We start from the raw sequence: 13,529 nt of genomic DNA on the forward strand, positions 1-13,529 counted from the left end.
TCGCCCAAATACCGAAACAGGACGGATGGATTGGGCGATAAAGTTGACAGCAGAAAACCATCGGATATTATCGAAAAGATGAAGAATGAGTTGTCTAAAATTAAGTCAACCCCCACGCTCGGGCCAGTGTTTGAAGAAATAGGCTTTTATGAGACAGTCAAGTCTATTTTTGGAAGCTTTGACTCGGATGGAAAGGTAAGGAGTTCTGTGGAGTACCTAGTACTGGTATTCGTGAAGACGCCGGAGACCAGCCATCAAGGGTGGAAACCTCATTGGTTGTATAGGAGTCCTTCGTACGGTGGGTCCCGTTGGCACCCCGTTGAAAGGCCCAGGCTTTATAAACGACCAATGCCACCACAGACCGATAATAACCCAATGCCTAATGTTTTGCTGGATCTTCTGCCGTATTGGCAGGTGCGAGTGCGTTACTTGCAGTACAACCCTCCTACAACACTCCGAAAATTTCATGTGGGTAATGAAAGTTTGGTAATCATCGATCGCTTCGGAAATCCATTGGCTCTGACTCCAGCCCTTCCAGACAAAGAATCCTATGTAGAGGCTGTAATTAAGTACCTAGATTTCTTCGATCATACGCCACAGCCTACTCTCCCCTCCACAAATGCCACGAAGCCAAACGAGTTTTTGGACGCGGAACAAAAGTCCATCCTTAACAATGTCCTGAAGCTACCCCGTAGGGTATATCTAGTCGATCTGGAACAGGCAATATACACATTGTTGCACATTGTGCTTCCGAAGGTAAAAGACTTCAGGGATAGTGCGCTAAGAGCTCTCAAAGATATTATAACCGCCATTTATACAGTGAATCCCTTGAATGCTAATGGAAATTTAATGATAGCGGAAATATTGGAAAATCTTAATTCTCTAAAATCCTTTAATTCGACATTAAGTGGCGAAGAATTCGGCAATCTAGTACGTAAGGCAAACAAATTTACTAATGAAAATGATCGCAAAGTATTTCGAGGAAAGCAATACGCCGGCTGCATTGGCTCCAGACCTTTTACCCGGGGTTTTACATGCTCTCTGTGGACTTTGTTCCACTATATGACCGTCTGGAACGCAAAGTCACCCTTTCCACAGAAGCCTGGTTTTATGCTTTCCACCATTCTTAGATTTGTGAAGAACTTATTAGGCTGCGAAGAGTGTTCAAAAAATCTCCCTACTACGTTGGATTGTGTGAAGAATATCAAGACCCACGACACCGAAATACTTTGTCTCTGGGAAATGCACAACAAGATGAACCAAATGCTGGCAAACGACCCCACCGAGGATTCTATGTTTCCCAAGATTCAGTTTCCCAGCCAAAGGGACTGTCCTTCCTGTTACAGTTTAGAAAGAAAATGGAACAATGATCATGTAATCAGTTACCTTCAAAGCCTATATGCCAAGGATAAGCTGAGCTTATACGGACTCCCCACTGAGTAGCTAATTCCAGCTGGTTTATGAAAATTTTTGTACCCTTATGAGGTATGTTCTATGTTGACTGTAAAAATAAATTAGAGAGCGAGGGTACGTTTAAACTTGTTATTTAACCCATTGTAAGTGCAATTTATTTAGTTTTCAAATTAAAGCGAGCTCTGCCAATTGTCTTAAAAATTACATATATTGTATATAGTGGGATATCTTGCTCAAATTTCTCGACTTACTAATTTGAAAATAAATCGAATTTATTTTTAAATTGAATCTATATTTATTGTCTACGCAAGAAGTTTGATTCTGAGCTCAAAACCTCCTTCCTAGAGTCTAAACGTTCTCAAATGTTCAAATTATTTGGCGTTAAAAAAAAATTAGTCACCGTATAGGTCGTCGATGATCGGAGCGGGTTTTTTAAACTTTTTTCTAAATACCCTCACCCAAAAACTGGTGCTCATCGATGGTAAGGGTAAGACTCTAACAAGGCAATTCTTCCAAAAGTTTCTTTGATGTGAACAGCATATAAAAATAATTTTCTTTTAGGTTTTGAAAGAAAAGGTGTTGGTTGATTTTATTACGAAATTATTGAAAATAAATGCAATTTGATTCAGTTATGTAAAGTTGTAGCCGTGACGAGTACAAGTGGTATAACTACCCCTCCTATTAGGCCTTGTGTCCAGTTGAAAACAGTATACCTTCAACTACTAGGAAATGGATTTTGGAAACAAGTTGCCTATCTTAGCCACTGCTTTACTGATCTGTATTCAGTTTAATTCCAGGGTATCTGCCATGGGCGGATATCTTTACCACATTGAGGATAATATTTACCCTGTGTTTGCTAGAAATTTTGACGATACTCCGGTCATTTCGAGAAAGTCAAGTGTAGTGCTATTCACGCACAGCTTCCGCCCCAACGACTTGGAGTTTGTACTGAAATACACAAATTTAGCCCGACGACTGAACAAATGGAGTCGGATTTTGGTATTCGAATTCATTGATTGTGCCCTGGAGGGCAACATTGCTAAATGCAGTGAAATTAATCACACCCCAGTCCTGCAGTTCTACCCTGTCCGAGACAGCAAAGCTGTCCGAGGTTCGCCCACTCGTCTCGATTCCAAAGGAAATGTAGATAACCTAATATCGCAGGTGGTGAACTTGCTGGAGAAAACCCATTCCGGAGGCATCTTTCAGCCATTTTTTGGACTGTTAAAGTTTGACGACCCAATCTCTGGCTTATTCCTGGGTAGGCCAAAATGGAACCATATGGCTTTACTTCCCCAAACTATTGGCAGCGATATTTGCAGAGAGATAATTCTCGGATTGCTTCCGATTCACGAAGTTGCAGTTCGCATTGTACCAGATAAAAGATGGTTTAAAAAAAACAGAGTTGAATTCGGTGATGACTCGATTGTGATCGTAAGTAAAGGGTATTTCAGCGGATTAAAGCCCAAGGCTTTATCAAGTCAGGGTTATATAGATGCGATTACCGAGTTTCTCAATGGCAAATTCTACTATGCAAGGGATTTTGAGCTATCAGAAAAGAACTACGTTGATATCCCTGCTCTCCAGCAGAGTATAATCTTTTCAGAGCTACAAAAGCCAAAAACCCGGGTCTATCGTGCTGACTTGGAGAAGGCAATCGAGAAAATATTAACCCAAGACACTCTGAAGGAGAACTACCTTGAAGGGAAGAAACTTCTAGTACTGAAAAATATTGTTACTCTGTTGCATCACTTCAATCCGCTAAGCGCAACCGGCAATGGGACTCTCATAATAAACAGATTCTATGAGTCGTTAGCGGACCCGAAACAGAACAAAACCCTTGGACCCAAGGTGGGGCGTGAGCAGTTTGAAAAATTAATAGGTAATAACAGTTTCGAAGCTAAAAACTATGTGCGCTGTGCCAGTTCAATCCCAAACTTGAGAGGCTTTACATGTGCCTTGTGGCTCTTGTTCCACTATCTGACCGTGGAGGTGGCCAACAACCTAGGAAAAGTGAAACCAGACTCAGTTCTGTGGGCCTTCCATGGATACGCGAATTATTTTCTCGACAAGCCGGAGTATTACCTCAAACTTAAGGAGTACGAGAAAAAAAACCCCATAAGACCAACGCGATCAACAAACCCGGACGTGGATGTCGCCGAAAATGACGCCAGACATAGTATATTGTGGCTGTGGGAAGTGCACAATCACTTCAATATATTTGTGCCCCTCAAAGAGAAAGTAGATCCCCTGTTCCCTAAAATCAAATTTCCCAGCGAAAAAGATTGCCCACAATGCCAGCAACCATCTAGAGATGGAGTTTTGAATTATCTAAAAAAGATCTACAGATTAAAAAACCTTAGCGAGTTCGGCATGCCTTAGAAAAAACCCATTTAAATAAAAATTGTCAAAGTGAAAATTTAAATAGACGACGAAAAAATACATCGGAGTAGACCCTATAATTTCGCATGCTGAAAGAGGGGGATTACATTTATAAATTTTAAAGTCCTGCAACCTTTTCGATTCGAATCCGTCACCAAAGAGAGCCATTTTCGGGGAAGTCGGGGAAGATTATTAAACTTAAATACGTATTAGCTTGGATGGCTCATAATACATACAATCTTAAAAACGTTTCGTGTACACAATTAAAATTCTACAGAATAATAGGGTTTCCAGACCTTAAATAATAAATAATCGTATCGAAATGAAAATGTAATGGTAAAACAGCCTCTTCAGCATTTTTCTTTGAATTTAAATCATATTTTTTTCCCCAGTCAAAATGGCACCTACCCTGACGGTTATAATAATGGCTGTTTTAATATATTTTTCGGTAAATGGTTCTATAATCGTAAAAATGAGCCAAAAGTCATCCATGAATGCCTCTAACACAACTTTGGATGACCTTCTACTTTTTAATCCCACTGCATCGGCCGTTTATTTCAATCATACGACCAATACGAAGGGCCCCAATTATCCGGTCCTCGAACCTCTGTTGGAGTACCCGCGACTTATGAAAGTTTTTATAATCATGTGCGGCTTGCCGGTGAATGAGAAGGACTGTTCGGATTACAAATATGCGGCCCCAGAACTGCGCTTCTTTCTCAATGAGTTCAACCGCACAAAATTGGAGGAGGATAAAGACAATAGTTCCCGTGGTATTGAAATTCCCACAAATTCAAAAAAAGACATGAAAAAAGCTATTTTGAAGGAGTTGGTGAAATTGAAACTCTACACTCCAGGAGCTCCAAACTTCTCCCCGATCCTTGGTAACGACACAATCTATCGACTCTTCCTACAAGCGGATGACAAGAGAATAACCCACTTGGTTTTGGCCGAAGAATCTGAAGAAAACGACACCGTAGGCCGCGATACCATCTTAAATTTATTGCCTCGAAATAACGTACTTGTGCGGATAATCAACAATCGTACCTTTTATGAAAACTTTGGAGTAAGATACAAATACGTTGACTCGCCATTGTTAATAATTCCGAGGCAATCCAGAAGGGTTATTCCTTTGCATCCGAAAAAGAATACTGGCAAGGAGTATTCCAAGGCTGTTATAAAATTTTTAGACGAGCCTGCGATTGGCTAACACATTGTCCGAATTACAAATAAATTAATAACTAAATAATTTGTAAGGTTTTTTTACGTATCAGCCAGTATGCAGTAGTCTTGTGCCCAGGCAGAGAAAATTGTTGAGCCCCACGCACATACCTATTTACTAAATTAAGCGTTTAAATTAAATGAAGCGTCATGTGCCCCCACTGCTGGACGCCTGGAAATTGAGGTCCTGGCAGGAGTTAGCAACTGACCTGAGCCAAGGCAATGGCAAAGGCATTGCTACTCATATTGCACCGATTACCCGCACATCAAACCGAACCGTATATTAAATTATTTATAGAACATTTTTGCAAAATATCTACGCACTAATTTGCGTAAAGTAATCGATGTGGTGGAAAAATTTTCACGCATGCACACGTGAGGCATGGTGGGTGGGGGTGCGCCTGGGGGCGGGGTTTTTGCTGCAAGCTGAATGGCTATTCGGGGTTGGAGTTTCGGGGGTTGGGGATCAGCCGATTGGGTGGCCGTTCAGTCATGCCCAAATAAGCAACGGCAAACGGAAGCTAAAAATTACCCTACCAGCCCCACTGCCCATTCCCGACCAATGCCCCTTGCAACGCCCACAAAACTTTCTTCATTGTGCGTAAATTGGCGCCCCTTGCAACCGGGCTGCCTGTCGAGTTAAAAGAGTTAACGCTACGTAATGATGTGTATGTAAAATTTATAATATACATAAATAAATAAAATGCACGCAGTTTGGGTTTGGTGCACTTTATCGATATTTTCTCTTTGGAGCCCTAAGGGTCTGGGGCTTGGGGTTTGGGGTTTGGCGTTCGGGGCTTGGGTTGAAAGTAAAATGCCAAGAACGAGCACAACTGTACCACGCATGATTTTTGTGCGTGTCCTGGGAAATGAAGGGACTCCGGCTTTTGCCCCGCCAAGGCAGGCCGTAAATTTTCGACCGGAAACGGAACCGGAAACCAGCGCCCATTTGTAGCATTGAATTGCTGAGCCATACATCTTTCGTGCGTTTCGAGGTCCGGCCCGGTCCAAAATCGGCTTGTGCGTAGAGTGCGTAAGATATGGTCGAAATCTAATAGCAAACGGATATTGTGGCTTTTTGTCTTGCGAATTTTTCCAAGGATCTCCGTTGGGCTTCGGGACCTTTAGGCCTTTGGGCCGAGGAAATTGCCCTAATTGGCGCCCAAAAGATTTGCATAACATAATTGCCAGCCGGCAGAGATCGCGCTCTATAACCGACATTGTGGCATGACTGCAAATTAACCAAAAACAATAACCCGGCCAGAATTATGCAGAAGTTATTGTTTAGGCATTTAAATTACAGCAACAACGGTGGCGTTGTAAAAATGCAGAGAGTTCGCGAAACGAAAACAATAAAATGCCAGCTGAAGAAGCATCGGCGTTGTTATAATTATGTAAAAACAGTCTAAAGATTGACTTGACTTCTATACCCACTCAAGCACACACACACCGAAGAATGCACTGAGAGAAAAATTAGCTTTTGTAGCTAAAATAGCACATTTTAAGCCCTGGCCAACTTTTGGTTTTGGAAACTAAGTGATTCTACATTGAAAAGGGTGTGGCTATTTTCTCTTAGTGCCTAGCTGCACCTGGCATGCAAAGCCAACATAAATTTTTAGGGGGTATACTGGGGGGTGGCGTTGCAACAGCAACCCGGTAATTATCAGTGCCTTAGCGGCAGGCAACATTGTCTGTGCATTTTTCTATCTCGGCTACCGTTCGCCGCTTACCGCTGTCTCTGCCACCCACTTTAGCCACTCCTCCCAGCCCTGCCACCACCGGCAGCCCGCTCTGTCAGCCCCCCCAGCCCTATCCCTATTCGCACGCAAAAAATGTAAAGTGAAAATATTTTTTAAGGCACTTGTTCGAGGAGTAGGGTGGGATGTGGATTCATCTAAAACCTGTGGAGGGTTCGGTTCCACCTTGCCGTTGGCCAGAGTCTTGCCCCTCACTCCCTTAGGTTTACGCCGAACTTGAGCAACTTTTTTAATTCAGCTACATATAATTAAAAATAACATGAATAGAACACAAAAAAAAAATAATTATAAATAAAGCAACAGTAAGCGAAAAAAAATGGAGTTACAGAAAGATCTGGGATGCTGCAAAATTACCCTTTATAAAAAATGTATATACGGCGACTTACTGCTCTTAATAAAAAAATGAAACTCATATATTTGGCCAATTTTCCACATCTTGCAACTCATCTTAAGTAGTTTCGGCAGCCCTATTGAGCTCCACTTGGAGCTAATATGGCTAATATGGGAACTCGACGACAAAAAAAAGGGCTACAAAATAAACCAAACCGAATGCAATTTGGCAACAATTTTCCCAAAGTTTGTTGCCACAACCCAGCAATGCGGCTGATGCCTGCCACTTTGCCCCAATGCTCTGCTCCCCACCTCGTGATCCCGCTATCCATCGCCCCCTCCCCCCTTAGCTGTTGCCACAAATTGCGGCAGCGCGTAATTAAAACAATTTGTGCATAATTTTTGTACAAGTGCAGCCGAAAGCCAAACCCAGGGCTTCAGCCCGCGCCCTCGCCCTCCGACTGCCACCCTCAGCCTCTGGCCCGCCCCCTTCGGTGGGCTTTTAAATAATAATTTGCTTAGTTTATGAAGTGCCCAAGTGGGTGTGCGTGTGTGTGTCTGAGTGGGCGAATGAGCTACATAAACAGTTCTACCCCCCATCCACCCCACTCTTTTGCATTTTCTTCTAGTTGCTGCGCACAATTTACTCACTTGGTTGCATTTTAACATATTTCGTTACGTTTTCAGCCGGGCCCGGAGTCAATTGTTGTTGTTTTTTCAGTTGGCTGGCATGCACTTTTTTGTTTTATTGTTTTCGTTATTCCATGTTTTTTGTTGTTAATTTTTCTGTTTTTTGTAGCACTCACCTTAGGTTTAATTTGTTTGAGTTTCATGCAACTGCTACTGCCTACTGCTGCTGCCGCATCGGCTTTAGCTTCAGAGTCAGCTTCTGTTGTGAATTTCACGTGCATCTGCCGAAGCTCTGGCTCTGGCCTGCAACTGCCTTCTTTCTCCCAAGTCGAAAAATATTTGTGCACGCAAAAAATGTTAATTGCCACAGCAACAGTGGCAGCAGTAGCTACAACAGTGGCAACATCATCAGCAAAAAGCGAACCATCAATGCGGCGGGGCATTAAAATATTTAGGTTGCAATTGCCTCTTCCTATTCCTCTTCCCAAGCCCAAGTTCCAGTTCCAATTCCCCTAGCAGTCGCCACAGTCTCTGGCAGTGGCAGTCCCTCAAACTCCAGTCCGAAACCCAAACTCCAGCCCAGAACCCGACTCCAGCTCAGAGTTGCTGCCGTTAATGCAACTGCAACTGTAACAAATTGCAATGTCGCACATCTGTCTTTCCTGGCGTTTGTCGTTGCCTAAAAAAGTTTTGAAAAAACATTGATGCAGTCGCCTTTATGATCGAATATTCAATGCTCTTTGCCTTTCTATTAGTGTGAGGTTAATTAAATCCTATTAAAATAATGATGTGAAAGTCATCCTTTACGAAATTATTTGATGTATATATTGCCTTTGCAACATAACCCCTTTTCAGCATAAAGAAGTTAATGACTCTCTGCCTGGCTAGGGTATTCAAAAACATAAAAACTTATAAAAGTCCCGGCCCAGAATGGGAGCTTAGACCAGAGTAGACCTTTGGAGAGGAGTCTAGAGCCATGGACTCATATTTATTTTTGTTAACATACAAAAAATTGTCGTTTTCCTTGCAAGTTGTTTTTTGTGGCTTTGCTCTTGTTTTTTCTTTTTCAGTTTGTTGGCTTGGCATTGGCAATGCCAATTACCGGCGACCGGGAACCCTAGCAATTTGGCCATATCCGGCCCCCATGGCAGCAGTGCCTGCGCTGGGCCGAAAGGAAAAATCAGGTTTTTCCTTCACTTGTCCAGCTGAATGTTGGACCAGGCTCGATTTTCGCTATTGGAGTTATATATTCCTTCCCCTTCGGTTTTCCTGTTCCAATTTTTTCGACTTGCTCTTTTCAGTTTGAAAGATCATAAAAATTAATAGAAAAGAGTTTCAATTTGCGAGAGGAAAATGGCTAAATTTGTTGTTCCAGGGGAGGCTAAAATCAAGGGTATTTAGGTGAGACACCTTGGCAGTCATTAGCCACATTTAGTGGCCTGATGATCATGGCTTTTACGGCCGCAGTGATTCCTAGTGGCCGTTTCTTTTGGTTTTTTTTTGTGTCTTATTGTAACTAATGAATATGGAACTTGAGTCCGAGGAGGAGAGTCTGTGTTTCTTGTCATGTTGCGGCTGTGGCCGTGGTAATAGCCGCTTACAAGATTTGAGTTGTCGCGCATTTTGGACGCGTCATGCGGCCAGTTTCTTTATTTTTTTTTTTGCTGTTTTTGTTTTTTGTCCGTGCCACACATTGCCGCACGATCCCAAGTTGGCAAATGTGGCGCGCAGCATTTAAACAGCAGTAGCTGCAACTGCAACTCCAACTGGCAGCAACACAAAAAAAATGTCATAAATAAATTGCTTAGCAACATTTGCTGACGCGCCAAATAAAATGCCATAAATGATCGAATGCAGAGAAAGATTTTTAGTTAGACACTAGAAACGCTGATGAAGATGGAAACGGAGATTGGAGCTGGAAGTTGGACGCTGGATGCTGCAAGATGGAGATTGGTGATGAAGATGGCGATGGACATGGAGATGGAGATGGCTTTGGCAATGGACTTGGACTTGGGGAGTCGTCTGGATGGATGGATGGAGATGGCGACAGGAATCTCGAATGTTTTTCCTGTTGGGTAAATTAACTTAAAAATGCTACAAAAATTGTTGCTGATGAGTTGGCTTATAGGGTTGATGAATGCTAAGCATTCTATTGTGCCCATTAATGTTGCAGCAGCATGGCCCGAACAAGAAGAAGAAACCGTTCAAGCTATCCCTAATGACTTAGGACACCACACCATTAGTTGTGTTTTCTTTTTTATTTCGGATTGTTTGGGCCAAGTTAGGAGGCTCCCTTACGTTTTCGTTTTGTGTGGCTATCAAAACAATTTGCCGGCCAACACTCACCTGTAGCATGCCACATGGCAACAAAGTGGCACCCAACCTTCAGAGGTTTACAGACCAAAACTCGAAATCTAAATTTTTGGCAGAGCAGAGCTTAAAATGCTCTTTTTGGTATGAAGAAGACTCTCCTCTTTAGTATTCCAAGAAATTACTGTTGCAACACCAATCAAAATGGAAGTAGTCCCTCTCCTAGGGTATCCTAAGCGGTTGTCTGCAACTGCAACACCTTTGCTAATGCCTGGCATAACAACTTAATCCATAATCCACCTTGCCAGACTTCCTCGGCTCCGAATGCAATTGCATGGGATTGGGTTGGGCTTCGTTCGTTTGGTTTTGTCAGACAGCGCGGCTGGAGCGCGGCTGGAGCGCACCTGGGCTCTGGGCTCTGAGAGCTGGGTTCTGGGATCTGGCATCTGGGGAATCGGATGAATTTTTACGAGTCCCCCCAAACGGCAGACAGAGTTGCAGTTTTTCGGACAACCTGCTCAAATCAAGGCTGCAGCAACAGCCACTGCAGAATCAAATTCAGCGACCCATTTGTTGGCTATCTTATGGCCTGAGACAGAATTTGCTTGGCCCGGCAAATAAATTAGAGTTCTTAATGGTCGGGAGTAGGCCTATCTGGATCCTAATCAGCAATGTTTGCTGCATTAACCATCGAATTTTATGATGATTTTTTTGGGGGGAGAGCCCACAACGGCACACACACAGAAATCTAAATTTAAAATTGGACTCGTCGTGTAAACAAAAAAGGCAACTGCACTGGTGTCTGCCGTTCTGCTGCATGCTGCATGCGGTATGCGGCTTGCTGCATCTGCGGCATAGACCACGAAATGGGATCAAGAGCAAGACCAAAGGCAATGCAAAGCGAGATCAAGTTCAACGCACATTTGTCCTTGATAATTGAAAAGAGCGCAGCGGAGGCTCGCAAAAACACAAAAATACTAAAATACAACCAGCACGCAACACCGCCAAGGGGGAGCCCAAAAAAATTGCGGAGCAAAACAAAAAGGCCAAAAAGAAATACAAAAATAAACAAAAATTATGGCAGTGGATCGACAGACTTATTGCTGGGCCCGTTGCCGCCGATCCTCCTGCTTTACATCAAAGTGGTGAGGAAAACCGGCTGGGGCTGGAGCTGAGGGTTGAGGATTGGGAATTGGGGGGCTGGGGCATGCAACACATGCACAAAATCCTCCAAATGTGTATGCGTAGCGTCTGCCAAAAATACGCCGGCCATTAAGACGCAGCCCCTTCATGCAACAGGCCATCCACATCGCCCCAAAGAAGGGCCCACGCCAACCAAAAAACGAGGTGGGGATGGTCTGTTTAGACTTGGGGATACCTTATCTGTAAAGGGATGTATTCAGGGACATGTATTTATTCTTTATCATTGATTAAGTTAAAATATAACTTTAAATTTTCATAGTTTTATATACTGAAGATACTTATGTATATCTATATCTTTTATATCTATCTGTCTTTATCCCCTAAGAGGTATTCATAGTCGTCTATAAGGAGCCCTCCCGTTCGATCGTACGTGCCTCTTTCGGCCGCCATTCCTTCCCCTCCGTCGATGTTCGCAGAATTTCCGAAAATTTGCAATTGAGCAGAAGACGCTGCTGCCAGTGGACTCTGCCCCAGCCCGGATCCCCTTCGCCACAGCCGAGCCAGCGACTGCTGCCCAAAGTAGAAAGGGAGAAGAACAAAAATGTTTATGCATTTTTTCTGGTCACTGACCGTACTCAAGGTTTTTCGTATTCTGCGGTTCTGTTTGGATCGTTGTTGTTTCTCTGGCGTTTTGGTTTTTGCAGCTCCTTGACTGCGCTGCGTAAATTGCATGCGCACAAAAATTGACGAATATGCCAGCCGACATGCGGGGCGGGGTGAAGGGGGATCCGGGGGGGCCTCCGGAAGGGCAAGCAAGAACAAGAGGAAAAGACAGCGACAAAATGTGAATGCGCCAAAAACACAGAGATGATTGCACAGAAAGAACTTGGAGATCACTTCTGGGGGAGTACGGAATAGCATCATTAATCAATATAAAATGACTGTTTTTCTATGGAATTCATTTCTAGAGACAAATTCATTACCAGAACGATATGTAATATATTTAAGAGATCAAAGTCTAAGCTCTACTGAGTGCTCTCTATAGAATCTAAAGACCTAGTCTAAGGCCTGCAGTTGCTAAAGCTAATTTCATAATCAAAATAAAAAAATAAATACATACTCAGTATCCACCCAAATAGTAATAATTTCTTTCAGTGCCCCAAAGGGGTGGGGTTCGGGACAGGGTCTGTGGCAAACTTGTTGCCTTTCGAGTCGGCTCCCCTATATCGCATATAGCGTCGATTGCTGTCTCTGTGTTGGTGCAATTTGGAGACGACGATGATATAATTTAGCACGAAAGTGAAGTCTGCTTGCAGCCGGTCCCTGTCGCATTCCGTCCTTCTCTGTAGCTGAAGACATCTCTGGCTCTGGAGCGTTGGACAGCGTCCCGAATTTACCAAATGAAACCGAAAATGTGCTGCCACGTCCTCAGGTTCTGGTTCTGGCTGCGTTACCCTAAAACTGAAAGAGGTTTTTTGGGCCTTCCAAGTATGGCATTAACATGGGAGCTAAATAAACTATAAATAAAGGGTATTTGAAAAGTCGACTTGTTGCATTTCTGCAAAGGTTGATAAATTACTATATGTACAGGGTACATGCTCTGGCCTTTGGTTTTCGGGGCAATTTCAATTTGATTGCGGTAGGACGCCAACTGTACTGGTTTTTTTTGGATCGCATCTGATCTCATCAGTTCTGGTTCGAGGGCTGCTGCTGTTCGGGGTTCATCCTTCTTTGTCCTGCCTTTTGACTGTTTCTGTCTCTTGGTGCTGTGCCCTGACCACCCGCAATAGCCGAGGCGCAAAAAGTTCTCGGATTACCACGCCAAGTGCCAAGTCAGTGACCGATTATGTTACCCAAAGCACACAAAAAAAAGTTTATAAATATTAAAGGGAGTTACGTATGGCTCTATCTGTTTGGGATTTCTTGCTCTCTATTTTAGTTCTTAAGGTGTAGATTTTATAAAATTTTAAAAACATTTTTTCTAGTAAAATTCTTTATATTACGTATACGTAATGTTTGTAAACTTAAAATTAAATTCTAAATAGCTGAGAAATGTTATGCTTTTATGCTATTTTGGTATGCTATTACATTAAATAGAAGCATTACTTCTATTCTTATTTGGAAAGATTCATTTTCCATATCTAATGAAACACTGCGTATACGCAATTTTTTATAATGTTGCGTATACGCGATTTTGTTACATGAATTGGTTAACGAAAAATATTAAAAATAGTTTCCTATGGTAACTTGACAATACAAGTTGTTATTTCTATGACCATCTCCGCTCCTTTTCAACTCTAACAGAAAAAACTCAATTGTGGTAGAAAAACCATTCCACTTCTC

At 42.7% G+C, this 13,529-nt stretch overlaps 2 protein-coding genes across 2 annotated transcripts in view; one reads left to right on the forward strand and one right to left on the reverse strand.

The window, feature by feature from the left end:
* The window catches only part of LOC6499746 (ADP-ribosylation factor-like protein 3), a 61,768-nt gene that overhangs the window by 32,270 nt on the left and 15,969 nt on the right, over nt 1-13,529 (reverse strand). The gene's annotated exons all lie outside the window — the stretch shown is intronic.
* On the forward strand, nt 2,108-4,140 carry LOC6500837 (sulfhydryl oxidase 1). The gene has a single exon (XM_001953973.4). It carries the CDS (start codon nt 2,143-2,145, stop codon nt 3,793-3,795), a length of 1,653 nt encoding a protein of 550 aa, XP_001954009.2. The 5' UTR covers nt 2,108-2,142; the 3' UTR covers nt 3,796-4,140.

This window comes from Drosophila ananassae, chromosome 2L (assembly GCF_017639315.1).
Source record: "Drosophila ananassae strain 14024-0371.13 chromosome 2L, ASM1763931v2, whole genome shotgun sequence".
NCBI classification, from domain to species: Eukaryota; Metazoa; Arthropoda; class Insecta; order Diptera; family Drosophilidae; genus Drosophila; species Drosophila ananassae.

What these genes read in the sequence shown, in the direction of transcription:
- LOC6500837 (XM_001953973.4), top strand. Translation starts at nt 2,143, where the DNA reads ATGGATTTTGGAAACAAGTTGCCTATCTTAGCCACTGCTTTACTGATC.